The 24620-nt window shown below is 36.9% G+C and overlaps 1 protein-coding gene across 2 annotated transcripts in view; it reads left to right on the top strand.

Annotated features, from left to right (window-relative positions):
• Window positions 1–262: 262 nt before the first annotated feature.
• The window catches only part of LOC105267673 (uncharacterized), a 33968-nt gene continuing 9610 nt past the window's right edge, over window positions 263–24620 (top strand). For both annotated transcript variants that reach the window (XR_892279.1, XM_011306686.1), the window contains exons 1-4: window positions 263–561; window positions 5196–5386; window positions 21080–21244; window positions 24387–24523. Coding sequence is in view for 1 of the 2 variants with exons in the window: in XM_011306686.1 (XP_011304988.1) it covers window positions 5371–5386; window positions 21080–21244; window positions 24387–24523 (318 nt within the window). In the remaining variant the exon portion in view is untranslated. The remainder of the gene's footprint in view (window positions 562–5195; window positions 5387–21079; window positions 21245–24386; window positions 24524–24620) is intronic.

The raw sequence follows: 24620 nt of genomic DNA, 5'->3' as shown, positions 1-24620 counted from the left end.
TGGTGGCGAGGGGGCGGACGGACGCTTTCGCGAGGACGGGAATTGCGGGGTGGCGGGGGATTTGGGGATGGAGGGGGTTGGAATAGGGATGCCGCGCAGCGTGTGCTGAGCAAAAGCATCATCCACCCCCCACCGTTGGTTGAACGTTTTGAGGGTACGTGCGGGTTTTCACTGTTGAAGCCAGCTCAGTGATACCCGCGTCTTCGTCGCGTAAACTTCAACGCGCAATCTCCTGACAATTTCTCCTCCCCTCGCCCAACCCGTGCTTTTTCTAACTAGGTCAAGCCCACTTTCTGCACGGCTCGCTATTTGTAGTGGCATCACAGCCGGCCGTGCAGGAACGACCTATTGCACCTCACCGTCAGTAATTTTTTTTTTTAACCCGTTTTTACGTTTTGCGATAAAAAAAAGTTACTCAGTGAACCCGCGAACCCGCGAACCCGCGAACCCGCCAAGTCGCGAAGTCAGACGATGCAATTTTTTTTTACGTGGTTCAATTGGTTGTCGTTTTCCACCGGCTTGAGTGACACCACTGGATGAATGGATTTATCACGGAGAATGGTATTACTTTTATTTATTTATTTGTTTATTTTTTTTGGCGTTTTGAGGGCTGTGTGGAAATGTTGCGCAACTCGCGGGGTTAGTATTTCCGAGGAATTATTACGCCAATCGGGGATGGCGCAGATGCGTCGATTACGAGGTCGAGGTCATCCTGGGAATCCTTTTTCAGGATTAGGAGGGAATTGTGTGATTTAGGGTGATATCAGGAGTTGGGGGAGTGAGAATTTTTATTGTTTTGTAAATACTGATTGATTGAATTGATCGAGAATCCAGGGGATGGATTGGAAGTTGCTGTTCTGATGATAATTTCAGGGTTTTCCGTTCTCATTTCACCATTTCCGAAGGGGAATTGAATAAATTCGAAATTTCGAGTCATGAGAATTTATATGGAGGCGTCAATTGCGAAATTTCCCTCTTTGCTATTTGAGAAATAAAAACTTTCTCCATTTCGTGAAAAACATCAATTTTTTTATATTAATCAATTAATTTTCATTTGGACCTTTCGTACCTATTGCATACATATTAATCTAAACGTCTGCGATGATCTATTTTCTAAATTATACAAAAATAAAAAAAAACTGTCGCAACAATAAAATAATATGTGCTAATTTTTCTACTTGTTCATTTAATGTTCTATCGCTTTAAATTCTCATTTCCCCCAATGGAAATTGAAAATGGCATTTAGACATCAGTTTTCTTAAGGCTAGTGTTGACCCTCTGCGTCGGCAACTTCGTCGAGGATTTTTACGTGGATTTAACAGAATATTTGCGAGGGTGACCCTCGGCAGTTTGTCTTACCCCGATCCTTTCGGGTTCAATAATTTTTCGTGGTCTCTCTGCCGAAAGTTGAACCTCCAGGGGTAAAAAAAAAGGGACAGAAATGAAAAGCTCCCGTGGGACTAGTTTTATTTGAAACTCCTTTTCGGTGGTAGGTCGAGGTCGGTTTTTCAACCTTGTCCCCTCCGAGTACTCTCACCCTCTCGACATTTCTCTCCTTGCTAATATTTTCTTTTTCTCTCGACATCAAGGGTTTACGTGAGTCCAACCCTTGACCATGAGCACTTCGTCAAAGAGTTTGCATTCTCATTAATTGAATCTTTGACGACAATCTCTTGAAATTTCGCGAAAAAAAACTACCTCCAGAAATTAGTCGCATTCACTCGAATTCCCTCAGGCATTAATCAATATTCCAATTGTTGACAAATTGCAATTTTTTTATTGAACAATTGATTTTGCTTGAGAATTCGCAATTTCCACTGCGTTATCACAGTAACCCAAATTCCCTTTTCTCGATTTATCCCGAAAACTATTGATTCACGGTGAAAGTGCTAAATAACTTTTTTCTAGCTAACGAAATTTCCGAGGAAAACGGTCTTTTCGGATTTTACCGTAAAACGAAAAATTACTCCGATAAATCGATATTTAAAAAAGTTGTAAAAGTAGACTTTAGGATTTGACAAGTGAATAATGCCCTCAGAATATTTTCTCGGTGGGGAAATTCTTTTATGCACCCCCACGACCCCCGCCAAATGACTTTTCGTCTAGATGCATTGTATTTTCATTCTCCCCACAATCTTCCCGAATACGGTTGTAGATTTTCATCTTCCACGTTTGTACAGCGGAATTCATGCCGTCGTCTTAACACGACTCAAGCAGTTTACGTACGTGACTTCCCTTCATCTGGTGAATAGGTAGCAGTCGGGTTGATATCTGCCGAGTAAACGAGACATTCGGTATATCAAATGTACCCTTCATCTTAATCCTCGGTGAAAATAATATGAACCGTATCCGAATTTATAGCATTTCCCTATCTGCTTTAATTTCCAAATAGATTTTATTATTCTCTATATATTCTATTCTTCAATGACTCCCAAATTTTCCTAGTCATCCATTTTTCTAAATATTCTGTACCATTAAGAATTTTTCCAGAACTTTAATTAATAATTTATTCTCAATAATAAATAATACCTATCAATTTTATCAATTTTTTTTACAAATTTGTAATAAAACTTTAAAAAATGAAAGATATTGGTAAAAAATCGTTGAGGCCTCAGTAATTACTGGAGAAATATAATTGGAAATAATAATTTAAAATATATTTGGAAATAATTTAATAGATAAAAATTGAATAGATGGGGTTTACAGTCAGATAGAAATTCTCGTTAGCTCTAGCTCTCATTTGGACGCGACTTCTCCGAGAGAAAACGAGAGACCTCGAAGTGGATCCTCGGATAAGCCCCGGAATTTCGTACTTGGTTGAATTTGAAAGAGAAAAAACAAAGGATGACGAAGATGCACCTGGGGAGTCAAGATGTTATTGCAGGTACAGTTCTTTCTCGGGTCGTGATCCTCTCGGGATGCCAATTTACGATGCGGCTTACACTGCGTCCTGAGATCAGGATGAGATGACCACAGAAAGTCTCGTAAATATCCTCGGAAGTCACTAGAGACTTTACTATTTAATGATGAAGAGGCTCATTACTCTCAAAAAAAAGAGAACGATTTTTTTAAATAAACATTGATTCACTGAACAGAAATCATTCCAAATAAATTATATTTCTCCAGATGAAAAGTTAATCTCCAATAATTAATGATGATTATAATTATCACCTTGAATAAGCTCGAGAAATAATTATCGATATTATTTATTTAAAGACGTGTCTCAGAAAATCGCCGTCTGGAATTAATGATAATTGTTATTGCAATTTAATTGCAATTCATTCCAAATAAATTATATTTCTCCAGATGAAAAGTTAATCTCCAATAATTAATGATAATTATAATTATCATCTTGAATAAGTCCGAGAAATAATTATCGATATTATTTATTTAAAGACATGTCTCAGAAAATCGCCGTCTGGAATTAATGATAATTGTTATTGCAATTTAATTGCAATTCACTCCAAATAAATTATATTTCTCCAGATGAAAAGTTAATCTCCAGTAATTAATGATAATTATAATTATCATCTTGAATACGCTCGAGAAATAATTATCGATATTATTTATTTAAAGACGTGTCTCAGAAAATCGCCGTCTGGAATTAATAATAATTGTCATTGCAATTTAATTGCAATTTTATCGCCGGGAAATTCGTCAATTCGTGGAGTAGTTCGGTAATAATTATTGTTTGGTCTCGCTGTAGGCTGAGGTGTAAATATTGAATTTGGAAATGCAATGGAGATCTGAGAGAATCCACTGGAAATTTCAGCCACGAATTTCGAACGGTTTTATGGGAAAAAGCCTGAGGGATTGTGAGAGCTTTCTAGGTTTTGAAACTGCAGGAAACGGAGTACATGCTCGTGTGATTCCGCTTGACCAAGCGGTACTATTCCAATTTCCTTCAGTGCAATTGAAGTGCCTTTGTGTAATTTAGACTTGATTAGATTTTGAGAGGAATCGACTCAGCGAATTCTCAGTTAACAGCTGTCACTGGAATTTTCAAGTCGATATTTTTTTCAGCTAATTCGCAAATTGTCATTTCAATTATCATTTAATTATAGTTTCACTTAAATATTAAAGAATCTCAAAATTCAATAATGAGTACTTCAATTTTTTATTCAATTGTTATGTAAAATATTGCAATTTGTTTTGTTAAAAAATTAATAAAAATTCGTGGAGATTCGCGATTTTTTTGTTATAGAGTTGCTGAAAAAATGTTGGCGAATATTTTTCATCGTGCGGTTGGAAGAAATAATTTAGTCCCCCCAGTGCACTCTGGTCAGATTTTCAATCTGCGTTCACCATTCAGTCCATCCCCATAGATTTTCATGAATATTAATACAAATTCGTCTCCCCACTTCCACAAGATTAAGCCCAAAGTAACGGGGAATGGTAAAAGTTAGCCGTTGCTGGTGTAAAAATGGTGTAGAATTTTAAAGTAATCAACGGTTCTCATTCTCTCAAGTGGTGAAAAATTATGAATGTGCATCCACTAGACCTGTTCGGTACCGAGTTGTTAAAAGTGCCCGGGGTTTCACTACCAGCCAGTGATTATGAGTGCGAACGGTTAGAATTCACAGTATCCGAGGTGAAAATTTATGGAAAAATATACCGCCGTCTAGATTTTTCCGAGGGGAAATCATCTCGACGATCCCTGTATGAACGATCATTCACAGTTGATGAAAATTCCAATTCCAAAGACAGTTGCGCATTAGTTATAAAAAATATTTTTTCCATACGACTGAAAAAAATTCCCAATGACTCATTTACCCGACAAAAATATATATTTTCACAAAAATCTCATTTCCCCATATGATATCAACTAGATATTAATAATAATTAAATTAATATAGACAATAATAATCATAATAATCATAATAATCACAATAATCATAATAATCATAATAATCACGAACTTGAATAAACACCATCAATAATTACCAATATTAAATATTATTCTATATAATTACGATCAATAATAATAATAATGGTAATAATGATTATTTATGTTTATAATTAAATCATTGTTTAAAGAGTATGTTTTTTTAATGATAAATAATTAATGGGTTCAGGGGGTTATATATAATGATAGGAGTGATAATTATTGTCTTAAAAAAAAATTATTTTCGACAAGAACTAATTAAGGTAGTAAACAAATACTAATGCATAATCCTGATCTTTCACTTTTCCAGAAAGTGCTGAAAGCCAGCATTACGTCGGTTGATGATTCATCACTCAAAATTATCCTCCCCACGGATAATTGAAGGTGCGTTTGTTATCCTCGAGCAATTACCCCAGCAAACGCTGACAACTCTGGTCCGAAAGAAATCTCCAGAGAGTTGGGTCCTCTCCTCGAGGAGATAATAAATGCACGGCATGAAGGGTGAGTTTGAGAAGTTTCAATAAAAAATACATGTATTATCACGAGTGCAGAATTTACTGGGGAGAGGTAAAGTCGGATAAGCCGGATCACCATTTTTCATAGTTATCGATTCAACTACGAATTTTAGTTGGAGATAATCAAGAATTTTTTCTGATTAAATGCCCAGAAAAGAGGATTTGTCATTGCTAATAGAATAAATTAATGAAACTTCATTATTAATTTTTATGTTTTCAAACCCAACAAAATTGAAATTTAAATCATACATATTCATTCCCCAAATTTCATTGCCACTTCATGTAATTTAATTTCATGGAATTAATGTAAAAAAAATGAATAAATAAAATATTTTAAACGCATAATTTCCTGGGGTTTTCGAGATGATAAATGAGAAATCTAGGGATCGATTTCAATTGAAATTTATTTGGGATTGATGTAATTGGAGATGTAGATGATTTAGTGAGTGAAATATCTTGAAATTAGAGAGGGGATGGGACTATTGTAGGATCTTCATTGAGATGAACCCTAATTCCGTCATCAGATCATCTCGGAATGAAGCCACATGATCCAGGGGACAGGTTCATTGATAGTAACGCATAATCGATGCCCATCCATATCCCAATTATCCTCGGAATTTTCACCAACGGTGTCCACGTGCACATGGTTAACGGACTGATATGCACATATTGATATACTCATGGCAAGTGCCTATCATCGCTATCACGAATACACGAAATAGAAGTCAACGCGGTTGACATTTCACCCACCCAATTTGCAATCAAACAAATTTTTTTTTTTCGATGATACCGAATAAAACGAGGAAGAAAACGATTAAATCCCTTTGTTGATTGACCACAATAGAGTATATCGCACGTACAGTCAGATAACTGCGGTTCCATGGGTACATTGATTGGTGTGTGCAACAATTGAGGGATGATTTATATATTTTTTTTTGTTTAACATCGCGTGATAAATTCTGGGGATGATCCACAGGTTTTAATGTCAGACAAGTGTCTCTGATTTCAGTCATAACATTTTTTTTCTAATGAAACTGAATTAAAAAAAAAATATTAATTAATGAAAAGGATAAAAATAGAAGACAATAATGATAATAATAATTATTATAATTTATTCATTATTGTTTATTATTTATATTGATAATTGAATGATAATTACGATAATTAGTATCTGGGAATAAATTCTCAAATTTCTGATGCACGGAAAATTCAACAGAAGTTAAATTTTTATTTAAATTTATTGAATGATAATGATTAATTAATGAATATTGTGAGTGGAATTCCGGGGAAGTTCTCAGATGGTTATTATTCCCCGGAGATTTCCCGACTTTCGTGGAATCCGGGGATTTTCCTGGGACGTACATCGGGTCGGCTCACACACGTACCGTAACCCCTTGTTCCAAGTAATCACGCGGGGAGTAGTTACATTATTACAATCATGTGACTGAGAGATTCATGAGTTAATGTACAATGAATATAGTATAATCAGGCCTCGGAAGCATTGAATGGGAAATTGCTTTCGGATTCCTCATCCCAGAATTCAACCCACACGAATGAATGTGTACGTGTGGGTGGTTAATTAGCTCATGCAAAACAGCTGTTACGTCATCCCCGTGGTGGGGATATCCGCCTTTCTGTGTGGCGTGTTTTCGGACAGTTCGCTGTTGATATCCCCGGGATAATTCAGCCGGGACTCGTGAACTTTTTCGGCCATTCCATTTTTTTTTTCAATTTTTCCACATCTTTCGCGGGTTATCGCGTTATCGCTTCCCATGTGCATTCAAATTTTCAGGGGGTGGCGGGGGTGGTGGGGGTGGTATTCACCCCATCGTAATGCGTTATGACATCCTCACATGAATGTTGGTGTAATTATCGCTGGAAACCTAGTGCTAAGAAATCACTAGGTGAATTCCCACGGATTAAAATATTTGAGAGAATTCTATTTACTCATGATTCCGCCATTTTTACCGGTAATTACCCAAAAAATTGGAATTATTCGTGTGCGTGAAATGTGAATGATGATGAGTTTTGGATGGAGTGAAAACTCGGGGAAATTATTACGTGATCTGTCAATTGACTGCGAAATTCGCGGGAAGATATGATTTGTAAGAATTTTTGAAATTCGTACAGAATTTAATGGAAAAATGTGTATTAGTGAAATCTCAGGATGGAAGAAAAATGGAACATCCTCTTTAAAATTTTCTCGGTGCGACTCGAGAAATGAAAAATTTACGGGATATATAACTATCCTGGCGTGAAAATTACGAGAGGAACAATGAACTCCCGAGGCGCAACCCGAGACTGAAGAAATGTGCATTACCTGAATAGTAAATTTTATACTTTACACTCGCATACAGCAGATACAAATAAAAATCCCAGTAAAAATTATCAACCATACCTGATTCAGGTCTGACCATTCACAATCAATTTCCCCACTTTAATCAAATACCCTCCATAATCAGGTATTCATTAATTTTTATCTAATTACATCCAAAATTATATTCATATCCCAATCTGTACACTCAGGTATTTTTTCAGGTACATTAAACTCCCGTCATAATCACGAATTTTTCATATCAAATTTGAACCTGAAATTTATTTTTTGGGTTTATTCCCCCGGAATTCAATTCCTCAACAAACGATACAATGGATTTATATTTTATTGTTTATATATTGTAGCCCGGAGGTGTATTAGACAAGGAAAAATGAAAAATGTGAAAAAAAAGAAAATGGAGGAGCGCCTAGACTATAACGAGTGTGAACCATAAAAAAAATCTGTACATATTTTTTCAGTGTAATGTCAACTGATTCAGGCACCCCCACCCTCATTACCCCACCAATCGAGGGTGAAAATAGGTATATACCATTCGCTATCACGATTAATAACGGGATATGAGAGGATTACTCAAGTTTAAACGAAAAGTCGAAACTTTGCTGCAGCGCCGTATATATCTCCAGGGTGTTCCACTTTCGTCGCATCCAGCCGAACTATTACCATTATTCAGAAAATCCTGGGCTAGGGCCAGTGGTATTGACATGAATTAAAGCTCCACCGCCATTTTTTATGAATTCACCGATTTATTCTGCAGTAATCGGCGTGAATGAATTATCGAACGATATCTAAATCTCGCGCGATAAAATCGATAAAACGCCAGGATAATTCCATCAGTAATTTTTTAAAAATTAATTTCGTAATTGTTTGTAATTACTGGAGATGATTTGAGAATAATATATGATAATATATCGGTAATGTCTGCGAGCACTTTTAGCAAGTGTTTATTTTAGCGAATTTTTTATTTCCGCGAATATTTTCATTTAATTTTTCCCGCTGCTGTATTTTTTCCTCCTTTTTCGTGTGGTCACTCATCCACTTAGTAACCACACTCGTAAACCCATCCACTTAGTAATCACTACAGCACTGCTTAACTCCGTAGGCCTTTGAGAGTGCGCCATGCCTCGAGGGGCAATTTCCGTTTTATAATGGAGCATTATTTTATCAGAAAGTAGAAATTAATTGTGTTGTAAGTTACCTTGTCCACTAATTTGTGGCTGGAAGAAAAAATTTCCTGATAACAATAATCACACGGTTAATCATTTGCTGTACATAATAATTACGCTGATTAATACACACAAAATAATTCGGATTTTTAAATATAGTATTGTGTCAGGAGGAATTCCACCGGAAAAATAGATCAACTCTATTTTCTTCCCGCGGTGTATTACCGTAAAATAATTTTGCCTCATTTTCTGAATTATGGGGTCATAAAAAACGAAACAGCGATATAAAAGCGGAGAGGGAGAAATATGTGAGGGAAGAGGATTTCCTCGAGGATAACTTATTCCAATGGAATTATTGTCTAGAACTACTCTCCACTGTCTCCAGCAATTCATCTTGTTACACTGTTAATATTCTCAGAGGTAATGGTGCATCAGGGGAGAAAAGCAATTATACCTCAGGAGTGAAATTATGCATTCCGTCTGGAGTGAAAGAAGAGCGGAGAAATTCCTCAGGGTTTAACAAATTAGTGACATCCACTCACGAAATTCACGTCCATCCGGGTGAATTTCAAATAGCTGATCGAAATTCATTTGATATTATAATTGACACAATCTCGACTGGAGGTGAGAATGAGGGGTTGAGGGGTTGAGGGGGAATCATCGAGGGGAATTATTTTTTTGACACTGGCGTGACATTATCTTTCATTAGAGCAGAACCGACGGAGATAAAGGAAAAGGGGATGGAATGAAAGCGTCGGGAAAGGGCAGCTAGCGAGAAAAGATAAAGGAAAATAAGAATTGTTGAAAAATAGTGGAGAGGCGTCCAAAGGCGTTGGCCCAGTTTGTCTTGTCTCCAGTCTGTGGTTACAGAGAACTTGTACGAGAAATCCACAACTCCGAATCTCACCGAAACTTGGAAACTAGAAAAGGGGTATTGATTCTCAAACCAGCATATATATTGTGTTTTCAAGCTATAAGGACTCACGTGTTTTGCTCATTGCCCCACCATTTTCTTCAGAAAGGTTACGTAATGGGAGCCACCAACGACGCGATGTTTTTCTGTCGGGAATTTCTCCGGAAGAAACCTCCATGAATCAAAATATATCGTCGGGGTTTTCCCGTTAGAGAGTATTATCCCAATGAGCTAAAAATGATAAATTATAAAAAAACTATAAAAATCGAATAAATAATATCTAAATGCAAGGATTATTTATTATTTTTTCAAGAAAAATAATTATCTTTCTGGGTACCCTACCTCGTCAACAACTAATATGAGAATTTTTCCGGTGTGAACTACCCGCATGGTTCGTTACGTAAAATTCTCATGGGGCGAACAAAGACGGGTCTTGAAGGAAATTATAAAACAAAGAAGGGTTCAATAAGTTGCAATTAGCAGGGATGCATGGGCGATGCACGGTTGAGACTGACAGGTGAGTCGAGTAATAAAGTACGAGCAAATAACGACGATAAGAGGGTGAACGAACATGGGGGTGGTCTTCCAGGGGAATGTTATTCAAATTGCATTAACAACGGAGCATTGATTTCCACGTAAATCCATCGATGGTGAGCTATGGGTATAGCCGATAACCAGTCTATTGCGGTCTGAAGGCACTAAACCATATACCCCGCTTCGATATTCATCACCCTCCGATGATCTGTTCAGCACACATCGCCGCTCATAGCATGTGCTCCCACAGGCTTTACCCACCTTCAGGGTTACATTCAATCTTTTGACGAGAATTGAAAATGATCGGGTTCAACCGACCAAATCGATCATCAACCGATAATGGATTGTGGTTACATTCATTACGACTGCTACCTGACGTCAGGATTCCATCGTTAGCAACAGGTATCATTTTTTATTTCTTCACGATCTCTCACTGGGTCATCCGCAACCTCCACGGGGACTAAACCCTCACACTCGCGGTAATACCACAAAAAATTCAGGCGACTAATCTCATTTTATTTTCGAGCACTTGTCTGTTGTTTAAATTTTCTTCACTCCTTTGGCAGAACTCATTAATTTCCCCGCGCGACAACTGAAATTATTGGAAATTCGGGTAATTAATTTTGACTTGAAGCTTTGCTCATTGAATCGAATTAAATATTTAATTATTATAATTACATTTGAAATTAAAACTGTCATTACGGTTAAATCCAACGGAGAATTCAATTGGAATCGTTACGCGATGATTTCATGAATAAATAATTACAGGAGATGTAGAGATAATAATATTATGTAATTATGAACTTTGATATATGAATATATAGTTTTAATGTATTTTTGACAAGTGTGAACTTTCAAAATTTTAGTTTAGCTTAAAATGTGCGTTCATGATGTGGAGAGTGATGCGTCAGCATGAGTAATACCGATAATCCCTTTTAGCTCCGACCTAGTATATCAAATAATCGTAACCATTTGGCTATAACCACCCCCTTTCTTATCACAAGTTCGATGATCCGCCGTTATCTCTCAAACCGATCATATGACTGACCGGCTGCAGAAGATTGCCTATCGTACCCCCAGCGAACTCCCGGAAATCGCCAGCAGCTGTGAGTTATACAGTTTCCAGTTGAAGATTGAAGATAACTTGAAAGGAGTAAAGAAGACACCCCCAAGGCATCCCCAGGGAATTTGGTTTGCTAATAAAAGACTGTAGACGACTGATCCCACTCATCTGACAGAAATCGGTAAAAAAAAAGAATTTTTGGAATTATTGGAATATTTTGAGAGGGAAAAATGTGGCAGCCCCAGGGGAATTACGATTCCCATGTGGAATTCCAATTTTTGCTGGGGAAAAAAATTCCGCAGTCAGGGATCGAACGTGGGGATCGAAATTATACTGTCCACGGGTTCTCCCATCGTAGCCACTTCTCTCATCAACTTTTTACTGTTCGTGTATGGAAGAACGGCAACATGCGAGTGGAAAGTTAGCGAGGAAAAAAAAAAGGTGGTTGAAAGAATCGATAGCACATGAACCGCGAAGGGTTATGGTAGAGTTGGCAGGTAAACCTTTGATGATGATGAAAATAGACGTGGACAGTGTACGGGGAAAAAGAGAGTGTAACCAGTAATCGCAGATAGGAAATTTAGTAGCCAAGTCGTTAAGCTAGATATGCGGGATTTATTACTTACTGATTTGCCTGGAAACTATCGATTCACCGGAATTATCGAGAATAAAGTTCTTGAGATCGATAGATATTAATAAATCACGGAATTACCGCGATAATTCGGGGACATTATCCTGATGAATGTTAATTAATTATAATATTTATTTAATTGGATTAATTTTTTTAGCTGTACGAGTTAAAGTTAATATTCAGTATTAAAATCCTCAAAGTTTTAATTCAATTGAAATCCCACGGAACAATCTAATGTTTTATTTTTTCTTGTTTGGCGGGACGTATTTGAATACGTATTTTCCCATGTGGAAAATATCCTCGTCCAAACTCTGAAGCGCAAGAATTTGTCCATTGGATATTTTCAGTGGCTATAATTGCATTTTCCCTTGGGGAATGTCAATAAGGTACGTGTGTGCGTGGATTTAACCCAGTGGGATTTAATCAGAAACTCGTACAGAATTTACCGTGTGAGTTTTCGTTAGGCTATGTGTAGGAGGGATGTCCGAGGGTAAACCCGCATGTGCACAAGCACCGATAACACCGATAAGTGGATACGAGTTGCAAACCGAGAGGGGACTCACTATGTAAATCCATACGTGCCCGCACATTCACCCACGGAAAAGGTGATGTACAGAACAAACGTTTTACGTTTATGTACGTACTCTTGTCATTAGGGAGTACCTAGAATGGTATTCCCCAAATAATTCGTGACTTTTTGAATCCTCCGGGTTTGCTGACCACATGATGATGTCGAGAGCTCGAGATACATTGAGAGTCAAGATGACACTAGAGATAAAACTTTGTGTATAAAACTGAGATGTCTGAGCCGAAAAATGACGGAAATTTATCGATAATGACTTGAATTATTTGTTCATTCTGTAGGAACAGATTGAAGTGAAGCGAGAGTGATTTAAAGAATATAGACAATTTTTATGAATATTCAAAAATGCGAGGTGGACAGGTGTGCCGCCATCTTGCCTGGATGACTCGTTATCCGCCGCCAGGGGTTTCCAATATTTCCTTCAATACATATAATCAATACAAAAAGATCCAATTATAATTTTTTTAACTACAACATAACAATTTCGAAAAGAAGAAAAAAAATGGTGAAATCACACTGGACTGAGTTGATCGAGCGGGGAAAAGCTCTCGCGATTTCCATTTTCCAAAGTAAAAATGTGATTCATGCGAGAGAATTTCCATAAACCCCTGGCACAAAAAAAAATATCAGGCAAAAGCTCACGTACTGCCGTCAGATGGTGATGGAAAAGGGCAAGAACAAGAATAAGTGATCCCTCTGTATTCTTTCCCTCTGCCACTTGGTTCTCTCCTGCCCTCCGAATATTATGGAGTCGATATAACAACAACCGCTGACACAGCAAAGTCTTTCACTCGCCGATACTCATATTTTTTTCACTCCGTTCTTATGGCCGACATTGTGCCAATGGCGTGAGCTTCACTCCCCCTCAGACGTTAATTTTCCAAAGTCTCACGTACGCATCATACGTCTCTGTACCATCCATGAGAGGCCAATGAATGTCAGAGTAAATGGAAGGGAAAAAAAGCGCAGGATTGACATCACGGTTTTCCATTCCCACGGATGAATCATCTCGGAAAGAAATTTTTTATTTAGGATTTTCCATGGGATCCATTCAAGCCGGCACACCGTCACAAAAAAAGTTATTTAAAAAATATTTTGACGGATAGAAATCGCGTAATAATAATTACTCATAATTACTCATTCAAAAATTTCACCAGTCAATCTGCATAAAAAATACTATTCCTACGGATTTTTCAAATGAGATAACTGCAGTTTTAATTGATTGGAGAAAAATGAGATAAATAATATAAACTGCTAGACTTGTCTAAATTTTCCTGGAAAATTCATAACAAATTATGAATTTTATTCAGAATTGTTATAAAACAAGACCGGCAGATATTTTTATCAACTCCCTCATTCAATTGAACAATTGAAGACTAAAGGAGAAAGGGCTGTCAGGGCTGTCAGGGCTGTCAGGGCGTTCCTGATTATCCCGATGAATAAATAAACGGTCATATGTTGTCTACACGATGAGGAGCGGTTTACAACCGAAAGACGCGTCGAAGGGTGTTTCTACAGAGAATACTTGTAAAGTTGAATAGGGTGGGTTGTATTGATCGAGGCATGCCTGAAGAGGTTGCCTGGGCCAGGGTGGACCCTGTACCGACGTGCACACTTTATCAGAATTCTAGCCTCACCCCCTCGTCATCCCCCTTCCCCCTCGCGGTCTCTTCAACTTTCCCCCATTCAAACCCCACCCGATTTTTTGGCACAACCAGACATCGGCGCAGCTTTCCCCAATCTTGTCTTGTCTTCTTGTCCTGGGGATGATATTAATTAATTAATCCTCCCACGAGTCTCGAATAAATCAGCAATACCTCCCCACGACTCCCTCCCTCCCCCATTCATTCAACGATTTTTTTTCTATTTTAGAATTCTTAGAATTTATTTATCTGGATTTTTTTATTTATTAGAATTTGCGGCGCAGTCAATGATTAATTCGATAATTAATATAATTTTCATATTTAATTGAATTTAATGGTTTAAACATAGGATTGAAATAATTTATTCGGTAATCTATAAATTTATTTCTATTTATTGTTATTTCAATCATTTTTAATTATTTAATTAAGGGAAAAATTGAATTGTTAATTAATTTTAAAAACTGTGTGCAAATTTATAATTTCGATTAAATCCTGTAAATTCAAGGAGTTAATTATTGATGAATGAAGAATTTTCCAAAGTTTTAATTATACGGAGTGATATTTTTACAGTTATATTTTTTATTTAGCTCTGGTTTTTTTATCTGCAAAAAATACATGGACAGGAATATTGATATTTTCTTTCAGTTCCGAGATATCGGTGAAAACTTGTCTCAGAATAGAATGCACTCGCTCTAGTTTATCACTTCGCTACTGAATTATATCGTTAGAAATTGGTTTTGTGGGGATTGATTCAATTTCAGATTACATCGTTCGTGGAATTTGCCATTCGTCTTGCAAATTCAATAAATTCGGGGTTTTCATGGCGGGCGATTATTGATATTTCAAGGACAGCTTGAATTTTAAATCTCATTACGAAAATTGGATATTAAATTTTATTGAATTTCCAATAGCTCGAGAACTCGGGGAAATAATCACCTGAATTTTCAATGTTTCTATTAATTTTCACACCGTATGGAACGGGCAATTAAAATTTAATTGCCTAATCAAAAAATTGTTTTTAAATTTACGCAAATTAGGAATTGGGAGAGAAACCCCAAAAATGTATCAAAACGCGGATTTTTTATTATTTCCGTAGATCGCATATGGCAAACAACATTTTTAATTTTTTAAACAATAATATTTGATTTTAAAAATAAAATAAATATTCCACGGATTGAAAGGAAATATGACACATCCCCTTTAAATTTCCCATCGCGATTCCCACGCCATTTTTATGTTGATTACCACAAAAAAAATTGTCCCCTCAACCTCCAGAATGGCGTAGCAAATAGCAGAGAGTAAAATTCCGTGAAAAAATTCTTGAATTTAGATTTTTCCCCTGGAACTGGAGTAGACATTCCGAATCGATTTATCCTGACGTGTAAAAACAACGAGAGAGGACAGATGTACCCGGAAGGTTATCAGCAGTTTCCAAATAAACTAATCCCACCGATCGTCGATGAATAATTATGAGGACACAGATCGGAATATCGATAGTGAACTCGAATATCTCCAAACGACCCGACAACTTAGCACTTTCATTCCGATGTCCGACCAAACGTGGACCGCAACCACTCGCCGGAACATACATCACATCCTGAAATTATGCGGAATACATTTGAATGAAATAACCTCCCCTAAAAAATTCAAGAAAAATATTCATCCCTCATTTCTCGTTTGTGGATGAATACCAATTAGAGAATAATGGAAATTCTCGGTGGAGGTTTGACGATTATGCAACGCCAGGGAAAAAAACCGTCACGCATTTTATCCGCACATTTGCACTTGAAATGACGTATAAAGGTGGTGAGTTGGTTTTCAGAGATGCCTCTATGAATGGGGAAAAGGGATATTTTCAGTCTCTGTTTTTGGTACTTGATACGGAAGATCAGAAGATTGAGGAGAGACCGGGCCACTCGAGGCTTCGTGCACTTGCTTTCAAAGGATGCACATTCATTTGGTGATAAAAATTGTTTGACGGAGGATGTTCATGGGATGGTAAGTTCAACGACACCCTGAGACTAGAAAAAAAATAATTCCCCTGGGATTTTTTTTTTTCGGCGACGTGTGCGAAAAATATTGAATACCGAACGAAATACTTAAAGGACACTCCGCGCTTCTCGCGGTTTTTCACGGCTATTTTCGAAACTGAAGGAGATACTTCAATTTTTATTAGAGCCTTTTTTGTAGAGCTCATTGACAGCTACGAAAAAGGTAATTACAAAAATTTCACTATCTGCAATAATGATTGAGTAATTACACTTTATTTCTGCTAAATTTGCGAACGGAAAATTTTCGAGAATATCCCGACGCCGTTTTTTATCTGATAACTTGGAACTGACGAAAGATAGTGATTTTTTTATAACGACCTTTTTTAAAGCTTATATTTTTGTCTGTAAAAAATGTGGAATGAAAAATATCGCTATCTTGCGCGGATTCCGAGATATCATAAAGAAAATAGTACACTTTCACGTCGAGTGTAAATTCCATTGAATCGCAATTGTTATTGTTGCTTGTGTAATCAAGCTCAGGCTCTCGACAATTTTCCTCGTTAATTGCGGATGCAATCAGAGGAGAAATGCTCATCTTATCCTTCAAGGGTCAAAGGCCACGTTAATTGGAGAATTTTCTGCCTGAAAGCTCCACCGAGAGTCGATGGAAACTCGTGGGGCACATCACGTGTCCATTGTACCCCATAATGATTTGATGTAATTATGACTGATACAGAGTGGAACGGCCATTCATCGACTGTTCGTCACGTTTCGATTATTGACATTGATGTGAGACTCTGATCGGGAAAATCACGCGGAATGCAAAATTATATTATCAACTGTACACTACATGAATTTAAATTCGCATTCAATTAAAAATTCTCTCTAAATTTGTCATCCATCTTAAAAATTCCAGAAAATTAAAATCCCCAAAAATTTTTTCAAAAATCTTCAAGTGTTTATTTCTTTATTTATTTACTGTGCCGAGATCACAACTAAAAATAGAAAATTGAAATTGAATTCTTGGGAATAATTTTTGCCTTCAATTTTCCTTCGCAATTTCATTGAATTGTCAGTGGAAATTTCTCCATCTTTCTGTGAACGCGAAGCAGAACGGAACAAATAAATTATTCACAAATTGTTCACACTTTATTCGTCTATAGATGCGGAAGTAACAATCGAACTTGTTGGAAATTGCCCATTGACAACCTAAATACACCATCCAATATTCCACAAAGGATCGAAATGTGTGAGAGCGATTTGGAGTTTTTTTCACGGAAAATAAATGCCTCCGGAAACCTGTGAAAGTTATTCCGCATTGTATGACTGCCATAGAGGCTAAACGGAGTCATGAAAATTCGGAATAAAACGATAAAGTAAAATTTACTGAAATGAAGAGTCCTGGTAATATTCGAGGTGCGATATGATTTCCAGAGAAAATTCTATTCTGACCTATCAATTCAATCCAATCAAATGAGAAAAATCGGTGAAATTGATTCCTGAAAATATTCTCACCCCTCCAAAAGATAAAGACCATCAAAAAATAAAATAAAACCCATCGAATATTTTCCCCTCCAATGTCACCTGATAAAATACAGATTTATAAAAATGAACAATTTAAATATATTATCAAAATTCTTGTCAAACTTCTCGTTAAGCGAAGATGAAAAATCGATTAAAAAAAAAATGATTGTTCGTAATGAGAGAATAAAGAGAGTGGAGTTGAAAAATTTCGTAAGACTGACGTCCATTAAGACGTAATTGGTCTAATTTGGAGGGTTTGGATGCCAGCGCATTGAAATGATAGATATGATGGTTAAAAGCTGAAGGAAGAGAGTTTATAGTGAAGCTCAGAGGACGGAAAAGTTTAATAGCAAAGTTGGAAATGAATGTGTAGAGTCGAGGGAGTCCTTTCCAATCGAATCCACTTCCTCGAGATATATCTCTGTAGATGCCACTGGTTCATCGCATCCACCCCCATTCACCCTCGTTATTCGTTTTATATTTGGCATCGCCCTTGACTATCACTCGAAAATAATAAAAGTCAGTATATAAAAAAATATATCACAGAATGACCCAGAATGAAACAAATGGAATGCGAAATAAAAAAAAAAATTGCACGGTCCATGTTTATTACTCAGAACTGAGCATTCATTATCCCATTGAATGGAAAATTCTCCGAGGTTTGCACTTTGAAAAGGCCTGACCGCATCTCTCTGCTCGTCTGGTCAAAAAAAATAAAGACCACTGAAATAGTAAACATGCCGCTGAAAGTAGAAAACTCCGAGAAACACTATTTACCTTCAGCCCCTAGACCATTCAACCTACAAATAACACTGAGGATAAATTTATTGTTGCCCAACTTTTATTTACGCAAGCACTCGAACTCCCGACATTAAACAGATTTTTTGAATTCATTTGCACACGCTCAGAATCCCTCCATAAAAATTCCTATTCTCTCATATAATTAAACAATTCCGTTAATTTTCTCTTGTAAAAAAATTGGTATTTAAAAAATTGATAATACAGTTTATATATTAATTAATGTTAATTATCAAAATCTAATGGGAATTACTTGAGAATTACTGAATTGAGTGAAAAATTTTTTGAAAAAATTCTGTTTTTCGCGAGTAAGTGAATCTCTGGAAATATTTTTCTCTTTCAGACCTCATGACCCATGAGATGAGTCATGAGTATAATTTTCATAACATCAAATAAGCCTTGGATGCTGGGTGAAACGTAAACCCAGGGGCTTTAACTTATCAAGCCTCACCGATGGTATTACATACGTATTTTACACAATATTGCGCAAGATGAAAGCCGAGTGGTGGGTTATAATTTATGGATTAACTCTAACCCTCAGAATTGCCGGTTTGAAGCTGAATTGTACGCTGTGAAGTGCAGAAATGGATTCGGATGGAGGCGTCGCCGAAAATCGGTTGGATTAAATACACTGCGGGTTGTAATATCCGGGAACAGATGTTTCGTGTCAGATAACATGAGGCTTGATGTATTTCTGGATCAAATGGTATTGGAGGAATTGTTTTTGATGGTAGAGTCAAGACATTGATTATTTTTTGGGATTATAATACTGGCGGAGTGTAGATTAATTTGGTGAGCGCCAATGTAGGTAAATTTTCGAGAGCTATTATTTTCCATTTTTCAGTTTCCATGGTCATCCATTTTGATGACAACTGTCTCTGGGTTGATGTCCTCATTCTGAATGCATTGATTTTGGCAATCAGTCTTGGACTGGCACGGGGATCGTATCCTCGGTTGATACTCGGTTGATACTCGGTTCATACTCAGACAACTCAGCTTTCAGATCAGCGAATATTCTTACAGATAACTTTGGATGTCACTGGAGCACATTCGATCCCACATCCCTGAATCCTCGGTGGAGTGCGCAAATTCTTAGAATTTCTACGGGTAACAAAGCATCTCCATTCTCCCTGGAGCAAATTTGGTACTCGCTTTGCTGCATTCAAGAAACTTTCCAGGGTCATATCCCTTGACGGCAAAAATTGGAATTCTCTGGAATTGAGGGATAGGTTTTCTTTCGCTAGATACCGGATTTTATATCCAACTACTGTTGGAACAATTTACTGGGGAAATTATCGCGACGTTCACGGGGTTGGGAACAATCATCCGAGAATTTTAATTGTCGGAATTCGCGGGATTTCGCGGGATTTCGCGAGTGGAAATTTAAGGTAGAATCCGAAAAATCTGTTTCGCTGCGATTACACAAAAAAAAAATTCCCTTCGTTTTAAATTATCAGTTGTCGGAACAACAATCGAACTGCAAAAACCTGGAAAACTGAAAAATTAATTATATCCACAAATAATTAAATGGAGGTAAAAATAAAAAAATTCTGAAGCAAAACTCAACGTGCGCCTTTATGAAAAACGATTACTAGACAAAAGCTAGACAAAGCGGAGAAATTCACCGGAATATTTTCAATTGCGATAAATTTCGAGGGAGTAATTGAAACAAGATGTCCCATTTCTCGTAAACCGAGGTTGAACTTTCGATGTAGACGAATAAAATTCTTGAAACAGTTCTACCTGATAGCAGTTGATTGACGTATCCCCATAAAAAACGACGGATCGTCGGAGCTAGACAAAGTGGACAGATAATTGTGGACCGTGAACCGTTGGAAAATGCAAATATTGGAGACTCTTGCCTCAAGTGTGATGTGTCTTTCTGTGATGAGAATGGCTCAATGCGCAGACGGCATGCCATGAACAACTGCGCTTGTCTTTTCCCCAGGAAACGACGGGAATTCGATTCTCCAGTCGTGAGCAAGCGCAAGCTGCATCAAGGCAAATATATATTCCCCTCTTCACCAAGTATTCGATGAAAGATACAGATTCTCATTTTTTCTTACAGAACTCGAGTGTTTCGCCGAAAAGAGAAGAGGACCGCTCGATATCTTTCCGATGGACAGATTAATCTTCTCGTTAAAACTCCCAATTAAAAAAAAATCCACATTTCCTAATTTCGTTGAATTTTCAGGGAGAAAAAAAAATGTTGGCTGACTTACAATTTTTTTTAACATTCCCCCTTTTTTTGTTATAAAAAATTCAAATGTTTGATGATTATTAATCGAAATTATCCGACCAATTGGCGCTATGAAAATTCTGTGAAAATAAATTATTCCTCCAATTTTTTTTCTCCAACTGCAAAAGCGTAAGTCGCGAATTTTCGTGTCGTCATCGTGAGTTTTCTCTTGAAATTTGTTAACCGCATCATGCGCCTTTGACATCCACACCAATTGAAAAAAAATAAATAAACTATTCCTCTGCCTCTTTTATGATTACAGACATGCGCTGGCCCTTCCGTCTTTCCGTGTTAACGGTAACTGCTGTACTTTGCTGTCGTCAAAGTGAATTCCAGTGCGGAAACGGACGTTGTGTATCCCTCAATAAAGTCTGCAATGCACTCGACGATTGCGGTGATGGCAGTGACGAGCAAAGAGCCTGCACACGTGAGTTTTTTCAATCCCAGAAACATCTCCAGTATTTCATAAAACTCGAGTCATTCGTGCCCACTGAATACAACCAATCGTCGCATCACGTTGGATTCAATTCAAAGCGTAATTATTTGAGCGATTCGAGGGATTGGTCATCGCAATTAGGGCGACCTGCGACATTTTTTTCAATATATATTACCCATCAATATATTTTTTTAAAACGGTACAAGTCAAAATATTATAATGGAAGTATATTACTTACTTATTTACTTATTATTTTAGAATATAATAAATATATTATAATAGAAAAATATCGATTAAGAAATCGATATTATAATGCAAATACATTATTTATTTATTTACTTATTATTTAAAAATTAATATCCGCAAGTGTTTTCGATTGTACGCAAGATATCGATTAAAAAATCGATCTAATCTGCGTATGATATACTGATGATTTTAATGAATTAAATTCGTAATTTAGTCTGATATTATCGAGTATCTTCAAGACGTCGACCATATCGTAATTTTTCATTTGAAATATTACGAAATTATTAGAAAATTGCAGCGAGTAAAGGATCGATAATTTAAAAAACCGACGGATTCATCTGGAAATCCCTGAAACCTCAAACGTGAGGAATGTACCAACATCCGAATTTAATGAAAAGCCGGATATTCTCGATTTACCAGCCCAACTAAAATGGAGCCCGATTGCTCGACTCGAGCTAATGCAACCCTCACTGGAACACAAGCTCCTCCATCTTTCGTTGAGCTCTTCGAGGAATTGATGGAATTAGCCAGGATAATATATATATATAAATCATTTTATTTAGTTCTGTTTCTGGAGATATACAATTAATGGACACAGCCAACTGGCCAGTAGCCAACCTACGAGCATTTGGGTCAAATCTGTCGCACCATACTATCCCGTCCTCACCAGATCGCTCTTGTGCCATTTCACATTTACCCGAACATCCTGATAAATTTTCCATTAATTTTATATATATTTCGTTGGCCTATTAATCTGAATCCCCTAAATAACTCAAAAAGACTTGACAATTATTCCAATCATTGCAATTAATTCTCTCTGGCATTTAATTACGAAATATCAAATAATAAACTTTTGTCACCAAAATCTGATTATTTGTTATTTCTCCATTTTTTGACATTTTTCACTCGATTATAATCTATTTATATAAAAATATTAATTACATACACCGACGGTAGTGGCCGTGCGGTTAGAGTGCTAGACTAGCATGCCAGAGATCCGGGTTCGATCCCGGGCACCGGCGGTCAAAAATTTATAGCGCTCTGATCTCACGGTTCCACTGCCGAGCGGTAGTCCTGTCAAAAAGGACGACTGTACCTGGGCAGGTTTTTTCCCTCAGATGAGGTTTTTCCCTCCCTTCAAGCAAATGCGGTACAGGGGGTTGGGGGGGTGGGAAGGGAACCAACTAACCGTAAAGACCCGAAAGGGTATACGAGAGAAAAGAAATTTTTTATTAATTACATACTTTTATTATAGAATTACAAATACATATATGAATGAATATGATAATTATAAATTCATGAAAAATTCCTGATAATTCCAATTCCATTGTACAAAAGATTTCACAATTCAGATTATCTCCTTTGTTTAAATTATCATCGGTTTATTCAATCTTCAGATTTCACTAGCGGATAGATTTATCGCCTTAACGAAACAATAAATTTTCGTTAGAGTGAACAAAAGGTCTGGCCGAAAGGTCAAAGCCTGATAACGTTCAAGGAAAATGTCTCAAAAATAGGTTCACCATCGATCTTGCCCGGGGAAAACCTAAACAAAGTGATTGGTAGATATTTTTGTTTTTTTTTTTATTTCTCTCTGTTGAATAGAGAGACAGAGTGTGCGGAAGGGGATGCATTAAAGACCCGACCACAGAAAAGGATATCCACGATGTTTTTTTCCTCACAACTCGTGATGCTCTCGACTTGTTCTCCAGACCCTCTTTCAGGTCATCGACTGAGGACGAGAGGGAAAAGCGATGGACGACCACTCATTTCCTCTTTGTAAATTGCCAGACGAGTGATGTGAATGCATGTTGGCATACAATTCTCTCTATTTTAAATTCACTCTCTATTTTAAATTTATCCAAATTTCAAAAGACCGAAGAAAATCTGAATTATCAATTATCAGAGTTTTCATTCAATTCAAGATAATCGAAATTTTTTTTCAACGTCAGATTCAATTAAATTATTAACTCACCGATAAATAATAATTAATAAAGAAAATTGAATTTCCAAAACTTTCAATGTTTCTCTACGATAAAATAAAATAAATAACACAAAATGTTGAGAAAATTTGTTGTAGTATTTTAATTGCGGCCTTTTCCTTGGGGTTTATAACGAATTGGATTTGGGAATTGATGAGAATATTTAATAATCTTTGGTAGATGTTCGATAGATGAAGTGATTTATCTGGGAGAAATGATAATGGGTTGGATGAGTTGATGGACTTGATGAAGAGGAGGTAAAAGTACGGATTTGTTGGCTTCATGTGGCACGTAGCCACACGACTTTCGGGAATTTAGCACTGGTGGATTGAACAGGCAGTGGTTATACAGGATTCATTGTACGGCTTCAAGGGCTCATCGGGGATGTATGACAAGGGAATCCAAGAGGGTTGGGAGAGAATAGGGTACCATGGACAGTGGGTATGTTGGTTCAAGTGCGCTCAATGGCCAACTCTGCACAATACATTCTCTGTTTGTATAGATAGGTCAGGCTGAGTTGGTCATTTCCAATCGGAGGCTATCGTAATTCCTTGGGATCGAGCAAATCTCAGATAACACTCGTTACTTTAATGGCCACTTGGTATGATGAATACTCGTTAATTCAACCCACAACCACTCGTTGCTACTGCGTTTCACTGGACCTCCATTTATGAAACAATAAACTTCAAATCATTTTTCAATTGAATTTTTATGGCTCTCACTCCTTGATCAAATGGAATTATATGGAAATGTGAATTTGGGGAGAGTGATTTTTTTTTAAATTTGAATTACATTTTTTCATTATTTGGAACTAATGTCGGAATTTTTTTATGTGGAAAAATGAAAAAATTGAATATTTTAATGGAGGTGAGTCTGATAGCTCCATTTGTTTCTTATATTTTCAGCTTGCAATAGAACGTACTATGGAGATATAGGGAAAACTTATTACCTCGAGTTGCATCGACCGAAGGAGGACAAGGTGCCTTACTTCTGCAAGCTGACGTTCAATGCCCCTGGAAAAGAATTCGGGGATATTGTACAGGTATTCTAATTCCAATTTTTCAGTAGCAACCCCGAATAACTAATAATTTCCCCCAAGCCCCAAAAATTTTCAATCCCCTAAAAAAATTGATATAAAT

Source organism: Fopius arisanus, unplaced genomic scaffold (genome assembly GCF_000806365.1).
Source record: "Fopius arisanus strain USDA-PBARC FA_bdor unplaced genomic scaffold, ASM80636v1 scaffold00049, whole genome shotgun sequence".
Lineage (NCBI taxonomy): Eukaryota > Metazoa > Arthropoda > Insecta > Hymenoptera > Braconidae > Fopius > Fopius arisanus.
The sequence above is the reverse complement of the archived record's forward strand: the minus strand, read 5'-3'. Positions and strand labels throughout refer to the sequence as shown.